At 46.6% G+C, this 21,922-nt stretch overlaps 1 protein-coding gene across 1 annotated transcript in view; it reads left to right on the top strand.

The window, feature by feature from the left end:
• NUP85 (nucleoporin 85) overlaps nucleotides 1–21,922 on the top strand; it is a 977,524-nt gene that overhangs the window by 507,304 nt on the left and 448,298 nt on the right. Inside the window, exon 12 of the mRNA XM_069654821.1 lies at nucleotides 1,415–1,498. Within this exon, the coding sequence (XP_069510922.1) occupies nucleotides 1,415–1,498 (84 nt within the window). The remainder of the gene's footprint in view (nucleotides 1–1,414; nucleotides 1,499–21,922) is intronic.

Here is a 21,922-nt window from a genome sequence, read left to right as displayed (position 1 = left end):
ATTACCGTAGTGTATATATGCAATAAACCATTATGTTTGTCACTTTTAGTGTGTCTGTGTTTGTTTGGGCTATGTGTATACTCGTAAGTTCTGTGTACTGCCTACACTCTTCATCCTTCCTAAAATAAGTCTGGCTGCTTTGCTATTGCTACCAACAAACCTTGTGTGATTCAGGCCTATACTAAGAGTTGGATAATTGTGTTCCAAGTGTGAGTCTTCACAAGTCCTACCTTTGGTATAATTTTGTAAAACTCCCTAATACCAATTAAATAAATCGTCTTGAACCCATGGTGAAGCTAAAACTAAGCTACAACTGCCATCAGCCGAATCTCAAAATCATAGTGGGGTGATCTATTCAGCAATGGGCAAAAACGGTACCCAAGGCCTGTGAGCCTTATGGGCAAACTAGGACCATATATTCAAAAAGGGTTGTCGGGCAGGGTGACTTTGGTAGAACTCCCTCTGACCAAATAAATAGGTTGGAGATAAAAATAAGTAAATGGAATTCTGCCCTAACATAGGGTAATTTAGGACTGAACTCTAGGTGTTTCTTCCCCCCATTTTTCCTGCATCCATTCCTGCCACCCATCCCTCAGATGGCAGGTCCGTGACCCAAGTGCATGGGAAACCTCCCCTAAGCAGAAAGGAAGAGTCTAGAACCCAAGGTGCTTGTGGAGCTGTTAATTGTAGAACATAGGAACATACTCTACACATGTGAGTAGGCTTAGGACTGAGGTTCGGATATAGCGGCTAGTTGGATACTGAGTTGGAGGTGGAGCAGCTCCTATATAGAGTTGCAGGTGAAAGGAAGGAGTGGAGTCGAATTGCTATCTTGGAGAGGGTGGTGGGCTAACAGTACTAAGTGCAGGAGGAGGGTCCTCGGACTGAGTAGCAGGCTTAGGGCTGAGTCAGTGGTGGTTCTAGAGCAAGGACCAAGATGCAGGTAGTGTGTTGGGTCTAGGAAAGAGGTTCAGATAGAGCTGTACCTTAATTTGGGGCCTGAACCCCTGAGTCACTGGTGGTGGCATCCCTCAGGCAATTAGAGTGTTGGGGAGGGGTGGAAGAAATAAGGATGAGATGAGCATCATTCGAACTGTGGGAACTCAGGCAGTGTTAGCATAGGAACATGTGTGTGCCGAATGGAGAAAATCCCTTTCCTGCTATAGATTTTGGCCATTGGCAACCTGCCCAATCCTGGACTTTCAAATATATTTTCAGTGCACAATGACACATGCAGGGGGAGGGGTGGTAGATTTGGCATGTGCAATCTCCCTTGCTCGTTTTAAAGGCCTTCTATTGCAGCTTCAGGCTTAGGCACAAAGTGTTGTGGATTGCTTTGGTGATGGGTCATGGGTCATTCTGTGGTACTTTCAAACATGGTATATTCATGCTAAACCTTTGTGTTTGCCTGCAGCATCACCTCCAGCAACTGGTGGTTCGTGGCTCACCTGACAGACCTCCTGGACCACTGCCAGCTACTCCAGTCTCACAACCTCTAGTGAGTCCTCTGAATGCTTTTGACATTTGCTACCAAACTCCTTTTGCGGGCTCCCTGTTGTGTGTACCTTGACATTCCTGTTCTAACAGTCTTGACCACACACTGTGCCATATAAAAGATGTATTTGCAAAGCTGTTCGGTTCTGACTGTCAAATAGGAGGTTGGACTTCAAATTCTCTATTAATAGCATTGTCTGCCTGGCATAGTCACCATATGGTGTTAAATGCACATTCTAAAATTAACTACCAGATAAATATGTTTAGTCAAGCAGCAACTCTGTGAGTCAGTTTCACAAATGCCTCTTTCTCTCTCTATGCTACTACATTAATGTATAACCATATTTCTGAGGCTTGTGGATCTGCTTAGACTCCCTATGAATAGGCTGAAGGACAGCATTCTGAGTGCTAGCCTTTCCCTATCTCCTTGTCCCTCTTTTCTTTCCTACTTCTCCGCCCCCCCTTTCCTAGTTATATATATCGAAAAATTGCTGCTTTTCTCAGGCTGCTGTGAAGGGCTCTGTGCCATGTACAAATACAGAAATGTAAAACAAAAGTAGCAAGAGCTTGAAATATGCACACAGGTAATGTAGTTGGCAGGTTTGTTGGCGCTAAGGAGATTTGTTTCTCCCTCTGGCTTCCTGAGTTATTATATATTGATCTATGAAAAAGATTTAAAAGCAGTTTTAAACAAGTGAATTTCTTCAGTGGTGATAGTGAATGATAAATATTACATACCTGTAATTGTCTTTCATAGGCTTGTATGTGCTTGGATTAATATGCTTTGCATAGTCTTAGTTCCCAAGCTCTGAATCCTGCAGGAGCAGACAATGAGGCCTCCAGACCCCTTAGTCCGATCCTCCCAGACATCTTTAAATCACAAATTCTGAGGTGACCAGTCAGGGGGGTGGGGGAAGAGTGGAAGTGGATAAAATAAAAAAAGGACAGGTCTCCTCAGGAAAGCCTCCTCTTCAGAACTTTGCACCTTCTGGATACTTGCAAACAAATGCATCTATTGGTTACAACTCACTATATCCCATAAAATATTTCTAGTTCCCTTGGTTACCGGTCTGCCTCTACACCAAGCTTGGAGAGGTAACTCTCTGGCAAATGTATTTACTCAGGATCTGCTTGCCTCAGAGGTGTAATTCTGCTACAACCTTTACAATTATTTTTTGAGGCTTCCACTACTGATTTGAAACCTTTTTCATACTGTTTGCTGAGCAAAAGTATACTTGAGTTGCTATTGGAGTTTAGCTGCACTCCCTTGAATGCCTGCAATATTTTCTTCTCAGGTTCCCTATTATCACTTCTCTGAAATGTTTATGAAGCTCTTAAAATTACTTTAGAAAAATAAACTGAAAACTTAAAACTACTATGAACACTCTGACTGCTTCTCCTGAAACTGGTTACAATTTCCTCTTACAGATTGTCTTATTTAGAGCTTGTCTTGCAACCTAAATTCTTGTCTGTCGCTTACTAACCACTTTCTTCAATTGAGAGATCACTTCAGTCCACTTCTGATGATACGCGCTGCCCCGCGCTAACAAACTGCTCCTTTTGCTCCATAAACTAAATAAACATTGATGCCTGGACTCCGACGCCTCTTTCAGAGCTTTCATCTGAACGATGCTGCGCAGCTCGCTAGGTGAGGAATATGCGACCAATTAATTGCCAATCGAAATAGACGACATTGCGTCATGTCGTAAGGTGCTTTACTCTAAAGCACCCGCTTCTGTTTTCAGCGAACGTGTGTTTTAAAATTCTGCAAGACAAAAAAATGAATGCTTAATGTGCGGTTATGCGTGTGCTGCTTTAGCTGACTTTCATTAACCTTCGCTTAGATGGTCCAACGCACTCTCTGTATTACATGCACCATAGTGAAAGGTTCTATATACAGTTGCTTATTACGCGCTCAACATGGGTACAGAATCATATTGAAATAAGTATCTAGTTTGTTTCCTTCTTTTCTTTAGAGGACAATTTCATTGAGAGAAAAGTGTCTTGAACTTACACATAACGTGGTCGTTTTGCATTTAAAAAACATTTCAACAGTCACTTATTTGTTTCTTCTTTTACTGGATCTCTTTGGCTTGGGTGTTCTTGTTTCTTGTTTCGAATGGATTGTCCCTTCCAACGTATTGCTCATCTTTGATATGTAGTGTCACCAGCTCGGCTGCTTCAGAAATCTTTCGGCAGAGGGTGCACTGCGTTGATGGCGTCGGGTCGATGTCCCTCGAAGGCCTCCGTCGAGGGTGACCTCATCGGATGTTATAAGTAGCACACATGGCGCCCGTTGCCTCAGTTCCGTTTTTCCTACAAAAGTGTTTGCTTTGTGAAACTCTGTGCCTCTCGTACTTGTTAGTATTTGCTGTGAAGTTCTTCAATATGTCTTTGTCTTCCAACGACACCTCGATCCGGGTTCAAGACATGCTGGGACTGTGGATAACAAGATGTCGATCACAGATCCACATTGTGTCTGCCTGTGGTGCCTCAGTGGGGGCCATGACACAGATGTGTTACAAGTGGCAGTCGATGACTGAAAAGGCCTTGCCGGAAAGAAAGGGCAAGCTCAAGGTAGGCAAGATGTCCAAGCCCCATAAGTCCAGACCTGCTTGGCCTTCGACCCATGAGTCTAGAGGTGACTCTCCTCAGAGGAAGAAGGCCAAGCTTCAAGATCCAGGAATGCTTCCCGCCACTCGTCCTTATCGAAAAGCTCGAGGAGAAGGCACCGCCGGTCGCCTTCCTCCTCTTCGTCAGGTGGCACCCCCGAGAGGGTGAGTTGCCCGGTCAAACATTCGATGCCCAGTGAGTGGGAAGCTTTCCACGTGGAAATGCTTAACATTTTCGAAAAGCAGGGCAAGGCCCCATCCGCGCCTTCTGTTGAAGCCAGCTGGGAACGGTGTCGGCCGGATACTCGCACGCCCTCGAACCCAGGTAAATGGCGCCATCCTCATTGGGAGCTTTCGAGGCCTCGTTTGGACAAGGTTTCTAAAGATAGCTCGAGACGTGAAGCTAGGTCACAGTTTTAGTCTCCATCGAAACCATTGGCGCCACGCCAGTCGATGGTGCCTGTCGGGTCCTCCACGCCGATCAGACACTCAATGCCTTTGGAGGTATTGTCGACGCTAATGCCATCAGCGCCGTCACTGCCAAATTTACCAGCGCAGCCCCTGGTGACGGTGTATCCTCCTAAAAAGGCGGTGTCTAAGTTGAAGTTGTGGACTTCGAAGCCTCTGGCTGGGTTACCTGAGAAAAGGTTTACTCCTCTGCCAAAGAGATACTTTTTTAAGTCCCTCACCGTTTGAGGAGAAGGAGCATTCTGATGAGGGTGAGGCTTCTTTTGGTCTCCAGTTTGGGACCCCCAATGCACCAAAATGCCTATTCTCGGAGGCGAGTAGGATGCAGGATCTTTTTGATACCTTGCACAATGCAAGTGGTATAGACACTTCTCCTGAGCTGGAATTCAGCAGGCCAGACGCCTTATGTCGAGAGTTGTGGAGTATGTAGGCTGGTCCAGGCCTACTGCCCACTATGATCAGGATGATGTTAGACATTTTGGATCAGGGTCCTCCTACAGTTCTGATATTGCTATTTCATGTGGTTTTGCAGTACAGGGTGGCCAAGAATTGTTAAACCCCAGAGACTAATCCGGCGGTGAACAAGTCTCTGACAAGAAAATACCACCCCTCCAGTAGCGACCCCGCTGTCTGTTGTCTCACCCCACTCCTGAGAGTCTGGTGGTCCAGGCAGCCACGGCTACCTCGAAGCAAGCTCATACCCTACCATTCCTCCAGATAGGTATGATAAGCGCGTGGATGGATCGATACGCAAGGTATTTTCAGCTGGGAGTGTGGCGTTGAAGGCGGCCAACTCCTCTTGTGCCTTTGCAAGATTTTCCTACACTCTGGGAGTGCATATTTATGGCAGATGAGCATATTCCCGAAGGGGACGAAAGGGAGCGCTGCCTAGCTCTTAAGGACAGCAAGGAAGCCATGTGTAAATCCCTTTACTCTGGGTTGGATGTTGCAGAGAGTGTCAGCAAGTCCATGGCTACGAGCACCGTAATACTCTGATTTGCGTGGTTGCGGAAGTCTGGTTTTGCACCGGATGTGCAGGCTAGGCTTCTGAACATGCTATTTGACGCGTCTCACCTTTTTGGCAGCAAGGCTGATGAGAGCTTTGGGCACCGCTGTTCGGCAGCCTCAGTCTTTTCATCCTAGCGGACAGCAATGGAGGGGTAGATCTTTTTGCTGCTACTCCTCATTTGGAAGGGCGACAGGAATGGCCAGTCAAAGGGGCCAACATAGGTTTGTGGTGGACAGGGTTGAGGTGCCAAGCCTGCTCAAGCAGCAGCCTCTTTGCCATCAGGCTCTGTTACTGCTGCTTCAAAACCGCTCTGAGACCTTAAGTCACAGCTCACTGGTGGGGGTGGGGTGGCCGGCTGTCTCAGCATCTGGAAGAATGGCGAGCCATTACTACGGATGCTTGGGCTATGGAAACAATAGCCCACGGGTACTGCCTTCCTTTTCTTAGGCAGCCTGCCTGCAATCTACCAGGGGTACACTCTTTGAGGGTTCCATATCCGTTCCTTGTACAGGAAATATTAACCCTGCTATAGAAAGGCACTATAGAACCAGTGCCTGTAGCGCAGAGGAACAAGGGCTGGTACTCCCCTTATTTTTTGATTCCCAAAAAGGACGGGAATGAGACCCATTCAGATACTTGAACAAGTTCCTCAGGAAGGACAAATTCAAGATGGTCACTCTTTCCCAGATCCTTCAGGCCCTCCAACTTCTGGATTGGTTGGTGTCTTTGGATCTTCAGGATGCTTATATTCATGTGCCGATTCATCTCAAGCACAGGAAATACCTGAGGTCCGCCGTTGGCGGCTCGCACTATCAGTTTCGAGTCCTGTCATTTGGGTTGACCTCCGCACCAAGGGTATTCACCAAAATGATGGTGGTAGTGGTAGCACATCTCAGGAGAGGGGGGGGATTCACGTCTACCCCTACCTGGACGATTGGCTGATCAGGGCACGTTCTCTTGAACAAGCCTTGGATCATCTCAGCGTTACCCGTCACTCCCTTCACAGACTGGGCTTCTCCCTCAATTTCAAGAAGCCCCATATGACACCTTCCCAAAAGCTCCAGTACATCGGGGCTGTCTTAGACTCGTCCTTGGGGAAGTGCTCGCCACCCAAGGTGAGGGATCGAAACATTCTCCAGATGGTAACCAAATTTCAGAATGCCCAGTGTCTCCTGGCCTTCAAATTCTTGAGTTTGCTTGGCCTCATGGCATCTGTCTGAGAATGAGGTCTCTTCAATGGGCGCTCTGGACTCAATGGTCCCAATTCTCAGGCAAGATGTTGGATCGCCTTCAGGTTCCGGTCAGGGTCTCATCGGATCTTCTGTGTTGGGCCTGCGACGAAAACCTCATGAAGGGAGAACCTTTTTGGCAGCCATGGCCAGAGGTAACTGTAGTGACGGACACTTCCCTCACAGGGTGGAGAGCTCACGCCAACGATGTGACCATCAGCGGTTGTTGGTCTCCATCGGAGTCCAAACTCCACATCAATCTTTTGGAGCTGAGAGCAATCAGGTTAGCACTGAAGGCTTTCCTGCCGTCTGTACAGGGGAATAATGTCCTGATAATGACGGACAACACGGTGGCCATACATTACCTCAACAGGAGATGTGGTGTAGGGTCACTACCACTGTGCAGAGAGGCAATGCTGCTCTGGTTCTGGGCAATTTAAGAAGGTATTTCCCTAGCCAGAGAGGAGACCATGGCGGTGGACGCTTTGAGCAGGCAGAGCGCAGTCTCTCACGAGTGGGTAATAGCTCATGAAGTTCTTCAAGAGGTCTTCGCCCTTTGGGGAACCCAGCAGCTAGATCTGTTTGCGACTGGTGCCAAACGGAAGTGAGAGCAGTACTGCTCAAGGGAATTTCCTCTGAGAGGAGCTCTAGGAGACCCGGAAGGATAGCACAGCAGCAATGTGCTCGCCTTGGAAACAAGACGCCACAAAGCAACACTGGTTCGATCCCTGGGTCCGCGCTTAGAAACCTCTGGGTATTAAGCGCCTTATAAATATGCAACTAAAACATATTCCTGCAAAAGCGCCTCGATGCCCCCAGGCTGTGTGAGCACTTTAAAACTGCAAAAAAATAAAAATAGACGCGTTTGTGGTGGATTGGGAATTCCTGCTAGTGTACGCGTTTCCTCAGTCCCTGTCATTCCTAAAGTTCTCAGGAGGTTAAGATGGTTCGGGTCCCACATTATACTAGTTGGACCGGATTGGGCCAGGAGATTGTGGTACCTCTGATGCGTCTTCCCCAAAGAGAGGATCTTCTCTTGCGAGAGGAGGGTTGGGTTCTCTATCCAGAGGTCAAGACTCTCAACCTTCACGCATGGTTTCTGAAAAGTTGAGATACAAGGATTGGGACCTCCCGGATGACGTAATGGAGGTGTTAATTTCGGCCAGGTGGCCGCCAACAAAGTCTCTGTACCGTTGCCCGTGAAATAAGTTCTTGCAACTGGTGCAGAGAAAAGAATGTTAATCCTTTTTCATGTTCAACTCAGGATGTTCTATCCTTTTTGTTTTCTTTAGCCCACAAGGGTCTTCAGGTGGGAACCTGTAAATGTTACCTAGCAGCGCTCTCAATCTTTAAGCGCTCATTCGAGGAATGCTCTTATTTTAAGATTCCTTTGGTTACTCAATTTCTAAAAGGGCTCACAAATGTGGTTCCAGTTTGTGACCTTAACTTGGTCTTAAAGATTCTGATGGGTGCTCAATTTGAACCATTGCACTCTTGTCCATTGAGGTTGTTAACCTTTAAGATTATTCTATTGGTTGTTCTTACATCTGCACATAGAGTGAGCGAGTTGCAGGCACTTTTCCAAGCCCCCCTTTACTGTATTCCACAAGGACAGGGTTGTGTTGAGTCATTCCCTCCTTTCTACCTAAAGTAGTTTCGGACTTTCATTTAAGTTTGAAAATTGTGCTACCTGCCTTCTATTCTCCTCTGCATACTAGTAAGGAAGAGGAAAGGATTCATAGGTTGGAACCTAGGGGAGCTTTCAGCTTTTATATTTCCAGAATGTCCAAGGTCAGAGTCGATGACCAGCTCTTTGTGGGGTATACCGGGCACAAACTAGGACAGGCTGTGTCTAAAAAGACCTTGTCTTGGTTGATCATCCTCACTATTTCTGAATGCTACACTTTGGCGGGCATGGTCCCTCCGGAGGGTTTACGTGCTCATTCAACCAGAGGTATGGCTACGTCGACAGTCCTGCAACGGTTTGTCCCGATAAAAAACATATGTGATGCTGCAACGTGGCCTTTGTTAGGCAGAATTGCAGGCAGTACCCTCCGGGAACACCACACACAATTAGGACTACAGGTGTAAGCAAAAACCAACCTTTGGTATAAGTCTGTACCACACACATTTGGTAGCGAGCTGAGCAGTCAGGCTTATCTCAAGAGGGAATGTGAGCAGTAGAAGAAGTTAAACAGAAGTATCACAATCACAGTGGTTCAAGTAGACACTTGCACTCAAGTAAAAAATACTTAAACATTTATTTACAGTCATTTGGAAAACATTCACTAGTAGAAATCAACTCAATAATTAAACACCAATATACTACAGCACAAAACTCTACGTTGTAGGGACAGTTTGAGCTCCCCTGAAAAAGGAGCCAAAAGGTACTTCAATACTTTTAAATAGGAATAAAAAGGCAGAGGTTTCTACAAGTGGTTAGAAAACACTTCTTTCAGATAATGCAAAGGTTCAATGTACCAGGAGGGTCAGTTCAATTCAATAGGCCAGGCCAAAGTCAATAATCTAGTGTTCTTGGATAGGACAGCACAGTTCTGGTACAGATGCAGAAGTCTTTGTAAAGTTTTTAGAAGTAGTTTAGATGAAAGCGAATGATATGCTGGGTCACAAGCTGATTAAGCATGCAAGTTGGGAAAGTTTCACAAACTTTCACCGCAAGAGTTGGGATCTCTCAACTGGATGGCAGAGTACCTTAAAGTGAAGCGAAACGATGTAGCTGAAGACGTTGGTTCCTGGCAGTTCCTGCAGATCTCTGTTCCTGAGCCTCAGTTGTGGGGCCAAGAGGGAGGACGTTGCGGGACTCCTGGGGACTTCTGCACTGCACAGGATTGTCATTGGAGCAAACAAAATGGCGTCACGTCAGCTCAAGTAGCTGTGGCTTCCAGACACAAACTGGTGTCCTTCTCCCTGGTTAACCTTAATCAGCTCCTAGAATGCTCCTAGAATGCTGAGTTGATTGGTCCCACCAACTCAAAGGAAGAAGTCGTCCTTGAAGGAGCTTCTCTGTCGAATGGAGATCTGGCAATTTGGAATTGCAGCAGGACTTTACCGGGCAAACCAACGGTCCAGCGGTTGCAGCAGCCGTCCTCTTCCAGCTTATCTTCGGTTCTTTCGTTCCAGTGGTCGACTCTGCCTTCCAGTCCTGAAGACTCGCCTTTTAAACAGTTTTCTCCCATTCATTCCAGCCTAGCTGTCACTCACCCAGCAGGGTGGCCGTCCTTGTCAGCCAGCCAATCACGCCAGAGTGCATTTGGGTCTCCTAAGAGACCAAGCACAGGGAGTTTCAGAAACTTGCCTCACTTCCTGCCCACCCCAGACACTCAGACGCCATGGGCGGACTTCAGTCATGAAGCTCGCCAAAGGCTCATGAACAAAGGGACCTGGTTTGGCGTGCAGAGTTAAACACCAGAAAGACCTTTCCACAAAGAAACAGTGAAAAAAAGAGGACAAGAGTCTGTTTTTACAGAGGGGTCTTGGGCGCCATATTGAAAAACATGGCGGCCCCGATTTTTAGCTACCGGTGTTCCCGGTCGGGAAAAACCATGGTAGTTGGTTATAAAACCACTGCCACCAGCCATTTCAATAGGAAAGGGTAGCTTTGGACAGCTACAAGAGTGTTTAGACATAAGGGATACCAGGTAACCCCTCCAGCACTCTATAGGAAGATAGTGTGGGCTGGGTCTATGAATTTAAAAAGACTAGTAAAGTCAATTTAAACAGTAGTTCATCCCAGAGAAAAGGTGCTGTGTGACACAACAAAAAGATGAGGCCTATGGAGTTATCTAAAACTCCATAATCAAACAACACAAGAGTTAAACACACATCAAAATACATGAGAGAGTGGAAAAAAGGCTCACACTCTCTCCAGGGAAAAAACAAGTCCTCAAAGTCCAGCAAAGTTGCTGGGGGTCTCTAAGGTGGAGGGAATTAGCACATTTCTGAGAATTCTCCCTAAAAGCCTTCGATACACATGTTTACTAAGCATTATTCCCTGGATAACATGCTCAGGTTGTGGCATTTGGTAAGGCAGTGCATTACTCTGCGCTTTAATTTCAACTTTACAAAATTCTTCACCCTCCTCCACTCATGGATACTGCTTTGGGAGTCTGTCAAAGATGAGGAATATGTTGGAGGACACAGTCGATTCGAAGAACAAGTTACTTACCCCGGGTAACGTTCTTTCGACTGGATATTCCTCCAACGTATTCCAACGTATTCCTCATCGCCCTCCCAGCCTACCCTTCTGTAGAATTTCCCATGCTATTCCAGCTTTCGTTCCATCAAGGCTGAGTACGGTCAGGCCCGATTTGTGGCCACTTCTGCCACATGAGGAGGGGGGGGGACAAAACCAGAACTGAGGCAAAGGGCTCCGTGCGTGCTACTTATAATATCCAATGACGTCACCCTCGACAGAGTCCTTTGAGGGACATCGACCCGACGCCATCGATGCAGAGCGCCTTTGCTGAAAACTTTCCGAAGCAGGCGAGCTGTGGACACTACATGTCAAAGATGAGGAATACGTTGGAGGAACATCCAGTTGAAAGAATGTTACCAGGGGTAAGTAACTTGTTCTTCTTACTTCCTTGCCACTACAGTTGGTCTTAATTTTCACTGGAGCCTCATGTAGCTGTGACTTTCCTTGGACTTGACTCGAATGAAAGGCAGTTTAGAATCTTTAGCCAATCATTGTACTTCAATTCTATTAAATTTTTTATTAAAATGATATAGCTTATTTCAAAACTTTTATTTATGTACATCAAAATACAAATATAACTGAATTCCATTTTCATAGTTCGTTTCTGGTCAGACAGCATCCAATGATATCTATTTTTCATGTACTTTTGTCATTGTTCTTCATGATATTGTTCCAAAATTGAATGATCGTAAACACAAGTTTATTATTATTGGCCAGCAAAATCTGGGCCCATCTTTCTACTGGTTCCATCTGTGTGTCTCGTGTCCGTTGGTCTGGAAAGATCATGAGGTATCTTGGGAGATGGTTGATCGCTTTTATCTCAAGTTAGCAGGGTAGATCCAATTGGTATTGTGCTTTACGATGTACCGTCGTAATCCAGTCGTTTTGCAGGATACGTTTTTTTGCATTTTGAGAATATTGTATTAGCATTTCAATGGATATGGTTGCATCCTGCAGTTTTTTTTCTGCATCTCTTTTCCATGCCTTTAGCGCTGTCTCATTACTGGATTTGGGTTTATCTCGCAATATTTCAATTGCCGGTATACAGTCATTGCTCATCACTTTCCTATACAGATCAAGATGTTTTCAAATTACAATTGACTCTAAGGATTGGGTGGGGATTTCATAGCGGATACGCTGCTTAGGTTATGACTGAGGTAATGTCGGAACTTTTCTCCAGAATATTTCTTCCAGTTGTTGCCCTATTGACCCCTCTAATTTGATCATTGCTTCACTTCCGTAGGTCAATATTGCCACCGCTTTCTGTCTGTAGAATATTACATGCTTCATGGAAAATTTCCAAAATGTACGGTGTATGAGTAGACCTTGACTGGCTAAAGAGTGCGCCTTGGATTTAAGTTGGTCTGCCCATTCTTTTTATATTCTTGACTGATTGAGCCAAATGGCAAGATATTTGATTGTTTTGACTTGTAGTAATTTTTTTCCCTTCAAGAAAGAGGGATGGTGTTTTAGGTTTATTTGTAGATGGACAGGTTGGAGTCATGATTTTTGTTTTTTGCATATTGATCTTTAATTTATTAAGTTTCATATAGGCTTCCAACTTATTAAGGCTTATTTGGAGCCCTCTGTGTTTTGTTGAGCATGACGATGTCATCTGCATACATCATGCATGGGAGGGAGATGGAATTACATTTTGGTGGATTAGTAGTCGGCGCATGGGTAGATTCCCCAATGTCTGACGTGTATAAAGGGTAGCCGTGAGGGGGCATCCCTGTTTCAGCCTGTTTCAGGTTTCAATCGGGCTAGTAACAACTCTGTACTTTGACATTCCGATTTTAATGGTTGTGTTGTAATAAAGTTGTTTTATGGGTTCTAAAATGTCTTGTGGGTATCTCCATAGTGCCAATTTGTCCCACAGCGCTTGTCTATTAACCATATCAAAAGCAAGCTGCAGGTCAGGGTTTAATAAACACTCTCTGTCTTGCATACTGTCTTTTTGTGTTCTTAACCCAAGTAGTTAGTTTGTCTAACAGGAATGACGCAAAAATCTTCCCCATCAAATCCAGAAGTGCTATAGGCCAGTCATTGCCAAAGGCCTTCCCATCATCATGCTTGAAGATGGGTATGAGCACTGCCACTTAACAGGTTTTAGGGATGTTATTGGTTTCTGCGATTAAAATGAATATTTGGGTGCAAAGCTCTGCCCGCAGCTCTGAGTTGCGTTCGATAATAGCATTTGAAAGCCTGTCCGGGCCAGGGGCATGAGACAAGTTCAGATTGTTTATTGCAATCAAAATATGGTGTTGTTTCCAGTCTATTGACCATTTTGTCATTTCCTTGACCCATGGGCCATCTCTCAGTTGGGTCCTTCTTTTGTATAGATCAGTAAAACATTTTATCCCGAGGCCTTCTGAACATCTGGTCACATCGATTTGATTGCGGATTAAAAAAAAATTCCATAATTCTTGTGAGTTTATATTTCTAGAGCTTCTATCTGTTTTATGCGTCGTGTTGCTTTAGCATTAGTCTTGTGGTTTTTAGCCAGTTTGTATAACACTGTTCTTCAGGTTTCCGAAGTTTGAATTTTTCTTCACTGGTCCCTTTTGATAATGCTTTTAATTTCTTGCGGAGTGACTTTTTTTCCCCCACTGTTTGGGGATTGTAGCAATGAAACGGTTTCTTTATTGTTTTATCAAAGTGTTTAACTGGTTGGTGAAATAGTCGAAGCATCCAGTCATAATTCATTTTCTCAATCCCTTTGAGGTGTGTATTTGCAAAGGTTTTTTATTAGATTTCCCATTTGTTGTTGGTTAATTCGCAGTCTATTCATTCCGCTGTTGATTTCTAAAGCTGGGAGTCTGACTTTACTTGTGGTTGGCGCTAAACACGTCCATGATGCTGTGAGAATATGATGGCTGCTGTTGGAGGAATGGATGTTTTCAGTTTTTTTAAATTTTTCTTTTATTCCAGGTGAGATATAGTTGTAATCTGTTATCGCTGTAGTTCAACGGGCTGGAAACAAGGGACAATTTTCGAGGGGGATTGTGTCCTCCGACGTATTCCACCACAGCTGTGCTGCCTCAGAATTTTTTTTCGGCGTAGGCGGCCTGCGTCAATGACGTTGATACGCTGTCTTCGAGGGCCTCCGTCGAGGGTAGACGTGACCTGCTTTTATATCTAGGACGCACGGCGCCCGTAGCCCAGTTCCGTTTTTTCCACAAACGTGTTTGCCTCAGAATCTCAGCGCGCTTGATTCTTCTACTTAGTTTGTGAAAGTTTGAGAATATGTCTTTGTCGTCTTCTACCCCAAAGTCGGGCTTCAAAAAGTGTTGGGACTTCGGTGCTAAAGTGTCCATTATGGACCCGCACGACGTCTGCGTCTCTTGCCTTGGCGGGAGCCACGACTGCAATGACTGCCAGTCCCCGACTTTGAAAGGCCTTGCGGGAGTGGAAGAAGTTAACGGTAGGTAGGGTTTCTAAACCCCGTAAATCGAAATCCGCTGGGCTTTCGACCGACGACTCGAGGGGCGACTCTCCGAGTCGGCATACGTCCAGGGGGTCTCTGTCGAGGAGTAGGTCCCGCCATTCCTCTGCCTCTTCTAGGCTCTCAAGGAAGTGCCGCCACCGGTCACCTTCCCCCTCCCTGTCCTCGTCAGAGTGCTCCGCCAGACGGCGGGTGGCTTGTCCCAACAAGCATTCATCACCGGCGGAATGGGACACGTTCCGCAAGGAGATGATGGCGATTTTCGACTGTTCCGTCCGCGTGTTCGAGAGAAGCCGGCAAGGAACGAGCTAGGGCCACTGCTCGCACGCCTTCGGGCTCGGGCGGTCGGTGCGATAATCTGGAGCCGACGAGGTCCCAATCGGACAAGGTTGATCGCAATAGCCGTGCCAGGTCCAGGTCCTCGATGCCCTCGGAGCCTGTGAGGCCTTCAAAGAAGGCATCAGCGTTGTCGGCACCATGTCCGTCGAGTCTCTATCTCTCTCACTCTCACTCTCTCAGAATTTGCCGGAGGTTTCCCAGAGTGCGGTGGAAACTCTGAGGAAGGCCCTCTGCAAGTCAGTAAGGCCTATTTTTGAGCCCTTCTCTGGTCATCCCGCCATGCTTGATTTATTCCAGCCTTTGGACGACATCTCAGAGGTGGAAGAAGGGTTGGATGAGGAGAGGGTTTTGCCTCCTGAGGTTCCTGATGACCTGTTGTCTGGTCACAGCCAGATGGAAGACCTACGTCAGTCTTTACATGACACCAGTGGTCTGGACACCTCTCCGGAGGTTGATTTTGGCAGGCCTGAGCCTAGCACACATGCTGAGTCCTCGTACAGGCGTCTCATGTCAAGGGTAACTGAGTACTTGGGGTGGTCCACTGACCCGCTGCTGACATTTCATATGGCCTTACAAAGATGGGTGGTGGCGGCTTGGACTGCTCCGTAGAGTCTCCTGGCAGTGGGTAAGTCGCTTCTGAAAAAATACCGTCCAGCCGTGGTGACCCTGCTACTTGTCTACGCACCCCACTCCAGAGAGTTTGGTGGTGCAGGCGGCTACGACCCCAGCGAAGCAGGCTGCGTACCCTACCATCCCTCCGGATAGGGGCGACAAGCGCTTTGATGGTTGGGCGAAGAAAGTATTTTCATCTGGGGGGTATGGCTTTAAAGGCAGCCAACTCCGTTTGTGCCTTAGCAAGATTCACTCACACTCTGTGGAATTGTGTATCTTTGGCGGCTGAACATATTCCCGAAGGGGAGGAACGGGATGGCTTTCTAGCTCTCGTGCAGGATGGCAAGGATGGCATGTGTGAAACTGTTCAGTCGGGTCTGGACGTGGCAGACTGTGTCAGCCGGTCCATGGCGGCGAGCACCGGGATGCGCAGGTTTGCGTGGTTGCAGGGGTCGCGGTTTGCTCCTGATGTGCAGTCCTGGCTTCTCAACATGCCTTTTGAGGGTGTCCATCTTTTTGGCAGCAAGGCTGACGAGAGCCTTGAGAGGTTGCAGACCTCCAAAGCTGCAGCGAAGTCATTGAGCGCTGCAGTATGTCAACCTCTGCCTTTTCGTCCTAGAGGACAGCAGTGGAGGGGGAGGTTCCTTTCGATACTACTCTACTTTGGTAGATCGAGGGGAGCTGCCAGTCAAAGGGGCCAGGAGTACCAGAGGTGGAAAACAAGGTACTTGTATAATGGCGTGCCATTACTTCAGATGTGTGGGTTCTGGAGATCATAGCCCACTGCTAAGGTCTTCCTTTCCGGCAGAGGCCTCACGACAATCCACCAGGGAAGCTCTCTTTGAAGAGTCTGGATCCGCTCCTTGCGCAAGAAATCCTATCCCCGCTGGAGAAAGGCGCCTTTGAACTGGTGCTTGTAGCGGAGAGGAACAAGGAATGGTATTCCCCATATTTTTTGATCCCGAAAAAAGACAGGGGATTGAGACCCATCGAGGACTTGCGTGGTTTGACAAGCTCCTCAGGAAGGACAAATTCAAGATGGTTACTCTTTCTCAAGTCTTCAGGACCTTCAACTTCAGGACTGGTTGGTGTCCCTCGACCTCAAGGATGCTTTCATGTGCCGATTCATCCCAAGCACAGGAAGTACCTGAGATTCGTGGTTGGTGACTCGCATTTTCAGTTTCGGGTCCTGCTGTTCGTATTGACCTCTGCCCCGAGGGTCTTCACCAAGCTAATGGTGGTGGTGGCAATGTATCTCAGGAAAGGGGGGATTCACGTCTACCCTTACCTGGATGATTGGTTGATCAGGGCGCGCTCTCCCGAGCAAGCCCTGGATCATCTGTCCGTCACCTGCCACTCCCTTCACAAGCTGGGCTTCTCCCTCAACTTAAAGAAGTCCCACTTGACACCTACCCAGCAGCTCCAAGTACATCGGAGCAGTGCTCAACACATCCTTGGGGTAGTGTTCGCCTCCTCAGGTGAGGGCTCATCATATTCTGCAGATGGTGGACAAGTTTCAACATGCCCAGGGTCTCCCGGCGTTCGAGGTCTTGCGGTTGCTCAGCCTCATGGCATCCTGCATTCTGTTGGGGCCGGAGGCCAGGCTGCGGATGAGATCTCTGCAGTGGACTCTCAAGATGCAGTGGTCGCCAGTCCTCCGGCAGGATGTCGGATCCCGTTCAGCTGCTGCCCGCGGTCGCCCAGGATCTTCTGTGGTGGGCTGACGAAGGCAATCTGATGAAGGGAGCACCATTTTGGCTACCCTGGCCGGAGTTGACGATCATGATGGATGCATCCCTCACAGGATGGGGAGCTCATGCCAACGAGTTGACAGTCAGCGGTCGTTGGTCTCCATCGGAGTCCAGACTCCACATCAATCTGTTAGAGCTGCGAGCTGTCAGGCTAGCCCTGAAGGCTTTTCTGCCGTCTGTGCGGGGGAAGAATGTCTTGATTATGACAGACAATACAGTGGCCATGCACTAACTAAACAAAAAAGGGGGGGCAGGGTCACTCCCACTGTGCAGAGAGGCGATGCAGCTCTGGTTCTGGGCCATCCAGCAGGAAATGTTGATTGCAGCAGTTCATCTGGCCGGCGACGAAACGCAGCGGCGGATGCTCTGAGCAGGCAGAGCACGGTCTCTCACAAGTGGGAGCTGGCTCAGGAAGTTCTTTTGGAGATCTTCGCCCTTTGGGGAACCCAACAAGTGGATCTCTTCACCACCAGTGTCAACCGGAAGTGCGAAAGATTCTGTTTGCGGGAATTTCCTCTAAGAGAAGCCTTAGGGGACCGGTTCGTAGTGGAGTGGTCCTTCCCACTGCTGTACGCGTTTTCTCCTGTCCCCGTCATGCCGCAAGTGTTGCAGAGGTTACGGAGGTTCGGTTTCAGAATGATCCTCATTGCTCCACCATGGGCTAGGAGAGCGTGGTACCCGGACCTTCTCCACATGTCCATCTGCCCTCCACACAGTCTTCCCTATCGAGACGATCTGCTCTCATGGGAGGGGGGGGGGGTCGGGAATCTCCATCCAGAGGTCAAATCTCTCAACCCTCATGATTGGTATCTGAAAGGTTGAGGTACAAGGATTGGGACCTCCCTGAGGACGTGATGGAGGTGTTGATATCGGCCAGGAGGCCAGCAACAACATCCCTGTACCGTTGCTGTTTGAGAAAGTTCTGCGACTGGTGCAAGGTTCAGAATGTGGATCCTTTTCAGTGTTCAATTCCTGTGGTTCTGTCTTTTTTTGCTTTCATTAGCTCACAAGGGCCTGCAAGTGGGTGCCATCAAGGGTTACCTGGCGGCGCTGTCAATATTTAAGCGCTCGTCTGAGGAGTGTTCTTATTTTAAGATTCCTTTGATTGCTCAGTTTCTAAAAGGGCTAACATGTGTTTCCACTGTCACCTTTCCAGGTGCCGGGATGGGATTTGAACCTAGTTCTAAAATTCAAAATGGGAGCTCTGTTTGAGCACTTGCATTCTTGTCCATTGAGACTGTTGACCTTTAAGACTGTAATATTAGTTGCGGAGTGAGTGAGTTGCAGGCACTTTCCACCAAGCCACCTTTCACGGTGTTCCATAAGGACAGGGTTGTCCTTATGGTTTGTCCTTCTTTTCTTCCGAAGGTTGTGTCGGAATTTCATTTGAGCCAGAAGGTAATTCTTCCAGCGTTCTATCCTCCTCCGCATCCTGGTAAGGAAGAGGAGAGGCTCCATTGGTTGGATCCTAGGAGAGCTTTGAGCTTCTATCTGTCATGGATGTCCCGGGTCAGAGTGGACGATCAGCTATTTGTAGGATACGCTAGAAGGCATTTAGGTCAAGCTGTTTCCGAGCAGACCTTGTCCAGATGGATCATTTTGACGATCTCTGAATGTTACCGTTTGGCGGGTAAGGACCATCCAGTAGGCTTATGGGTTCATTCGACTAGGAGTGTGGCTGCCTCTACTGCTCTGCAGAGGGGTGTTCCCATTCATAATATTTGTGAAGCAGCCACATGGGCCTCTGGCCATACTTTTGTAAAACACTACTCCCTGGACTCTATCCATGGGCAAGATTTGTTAAGGCAGTCCTCTAGTCTGCAATTTGATTGGGGATTCTAAAATTCTACATTCTTTTTCCCACCTCCAGACGTTGGTACTGTTTTGGGAGTCTTGTCATAGATGTGGAATACGTCGGTGGACACAATCCCCTTGAAGAACAAGTTACTTTCTTACCTGGTAACATTCTTTCTATTGGATGTTCCTCCAACGTATTCCACAATGCACCCTCCCAGCCTGCCCCTCTACAGAATGTCTTATGCGATTGCAGCTTACGTTTCCGCAAGGCTTTCTGCAGCCATACTGGCAAGAGATTGGTGCCACACGTTTGGGGAAAAAACGACAACTGAGGCTACGGGCGACGTGCGTCCTAGATATAATATCCGGTGATGTCGACCCTCGAGGACACCGTATCAACGTCATCGACTCAGGACGCCTATGCCGAAAGAATTTCAGAGGCAGCACAGCTGTGGTGATTACTGTCCTAGATGTGGAATACGACAGAGGAACATCCATCGAAAGAACGTTACCAGGTAAGAAAGTAACTTGTTCTTCTATTAGCTATTTCTTTCGTCCACCTTTGAACTCTTGACGGTAATTGACAACGATCGTATCTAATTCCAGTAGGGTCAAACAGGTGGAGGTTCAGATCACCACCTATGATGTAAACTATCTGACAGAATTTCTGACTTGCTTGGTCAATAGCAGAAAAATGTCTATAAAGGTTTCACCATTTATTGCAATGGGGTTCCAATAGTGTTTCATGATACGCAACTTTTTCTTCTGTGTGGCGATCTTTTGGTCAGTTTCTCCTTCAAGGATCTGAATGGGGTACTGTAAGCTGGTCAGCTAGTTCCCATGGGTTCAAGTTGTTCGATTCCAACACTTTTCGGTTTGCATCTACTTTGTCAAAGGCCTTTATTACGCTGGATCCATGTATGTGATGTTTTCGTCACAAAACGGTTGGACGGATATCCAAGTCTCTTGAGACATATTATCTGAAACTTGGCACGGTCATGCGTATTCTGTTGAAAGAGGTGGGTATGTCCTCTCGAGTTCCATGAGCATAATGTCGCAAGATCCTTCTCATGACTAGATAGTTTTTATTGTGGCCGATTATTGTCTGTCTTCCTCACATTGGTTTTATTATTTATATCCCTCCAGAAGAAGTGCTTGGTGATTCTTGATTTTGCCATGTCGTATCGACTCTCATTTCTGTGGGATCTTGATGAGGAATTTTGCATTTCTAGCTGCCTCCTTTGCTTCATTGCTGTGGGTGACATTCGAGTGCACTAGATTATCTAGGTGTTCTTGTTTAAAGATTTCCGAGTCCAGGCTTCTCTGAAGCTTTTCTCTCCATCTTCAGCACATGCAAATCATAGTTGGTACAACTGCTTTTCCATTTCCGACATAAGTTTCATTGTTTTTCTAGAGTGGAATTCAATCCATACTATGTCTAGTATTTGGTCATCTATAAATTGGACCTGTTTTATATCGTCCGATCGTATGGATTTGAGTTGGGGGATGACCTGAAGCAGTCGTAAAATGTTGGTCCTGTTTAATATCAGACCATCATTTCGCATTTCAAGTCTTTCCAATTTCATTCTGTTTGTGTTTCTGTCTCTGCGGGATGATAAATGTGGGTAATTTCAATTTGGTTTCACTTCTGCCATCTCTTGACTGATTCTTCTCCTCATTTCTTCAGACTCTGTGCGGGCTTGTAGAGTCCCTTATCGTGACTCCTTATTTGTTAAGCCTATGCTTGTCGATGGTTCGTGAGATGTGATATCCAGATTGGTGTCGGAAATATCTTCGCAAGAGAGTTCGATGATTACGGTCTGTAACGAGAAACCTTCCTCATATTGGTCGATGATTATTAGAGAGGAATCATTCATATCTGTCGACAGGTCAATGAGACTCCTGTTCCTCACCCATATGTACTGACAGGTTCATCATCATTTCCTGTAACACTTGTTCCTCCGTTTGAATCACTTCTAATCATTGAGTTTTTGTTTGGCTATCACTATAGTCGGCTCTCACATCCTCTTTCCTTTCTTTGGTCCGAGAAGATGTCCTTTTTTGGTTGGGGTTTCATTATCTTCATCTGTGGTATAGAGAAGTTTCTCAAAAAGGCTCTTGACCAGTTTCTCTTTTTTGTCATTTTTTTTTTTTTAGCTGGTTCCCGTTTGTTTTTTCGAGTTATTATTGTTCTTTGGCGTAAACATTTCGAATGTCTCTCTTTTTGTGTTTCCCTGATATTAACAGATTGCTTTGCCTCTTTGTCTTTCGCTTTAGGGCTAGATGTTTTTGTGCTAGAAATTAGCTTGTTGAGTTGCTCAGAAATCGGTAACCTCATTTCTCCAGGATTGCTTTGAGGTCTTTGTTCCTCATTTGATTTTTCGTTGTTGGACATCTCACTGTCTTTGTGCTGATCCATCAAATGTTGAAATTGTCATTTCCATTATTGTTGGCACTTCACCTCATAGTCATTGGATCCTTTTTCGGATTAGCTGCGTGCATCATTGCTATGAGGGCAGTGTTTTTTCCGCCCGATCATTCCTTGCAATTTCAAATAATCGAGTCTGCCAGGACAAGCACGCTTTGGCTTCTAGGTTTAAACGATCTTGCATTCTATCCATGAAGGCCTCAATATGGATTTGCTTCGAATGAATAAGGGCCAGCAAGGTCGCCTGATCCTTAAGTGACTCTATATTGAATTCTTGTAATTTTAAGAATGGAATCATTGGTTGTGATAACGTTGCTATAAGCATGTTCTGCAGATCAATCGTTGTGGTCCGAATTGGATCTCGTTGGCATCTTCGAACTGCATCGCAGTAACATTTGTTGTCCTGCATTTCATCTACTATTTTATGCGCCTCAGTTTGAGGGTCCCATCCTTAAGAATTTGTTGACTCCAATAGATGGGCCCCGGACTCCGGCTGTTTTGTGTGGTTATGCAAATCTGTCT

Source organism: Ambystoma mexicanum, chromosome 3q, assembly GCF_040938575.1.
Source record: "Ambystoma mexicanum isolate Mex_15411 chromosome 3q, UKY_AmexF1_1, whole genome shotgun sequence".
Taxonomy (NCBI): domain Eukaryota; kingdom Metazoa; phylum Chordata; class Amphibia; order Caudata; family Ambystomatidae; genus Ambystoma; species Ambystoma mexicanum.
The sequence above is the reverse complement of the archived record's forward strand: the minus strand, read 5'-3'. Positions and strand labels throughout refer to the sequence as shown.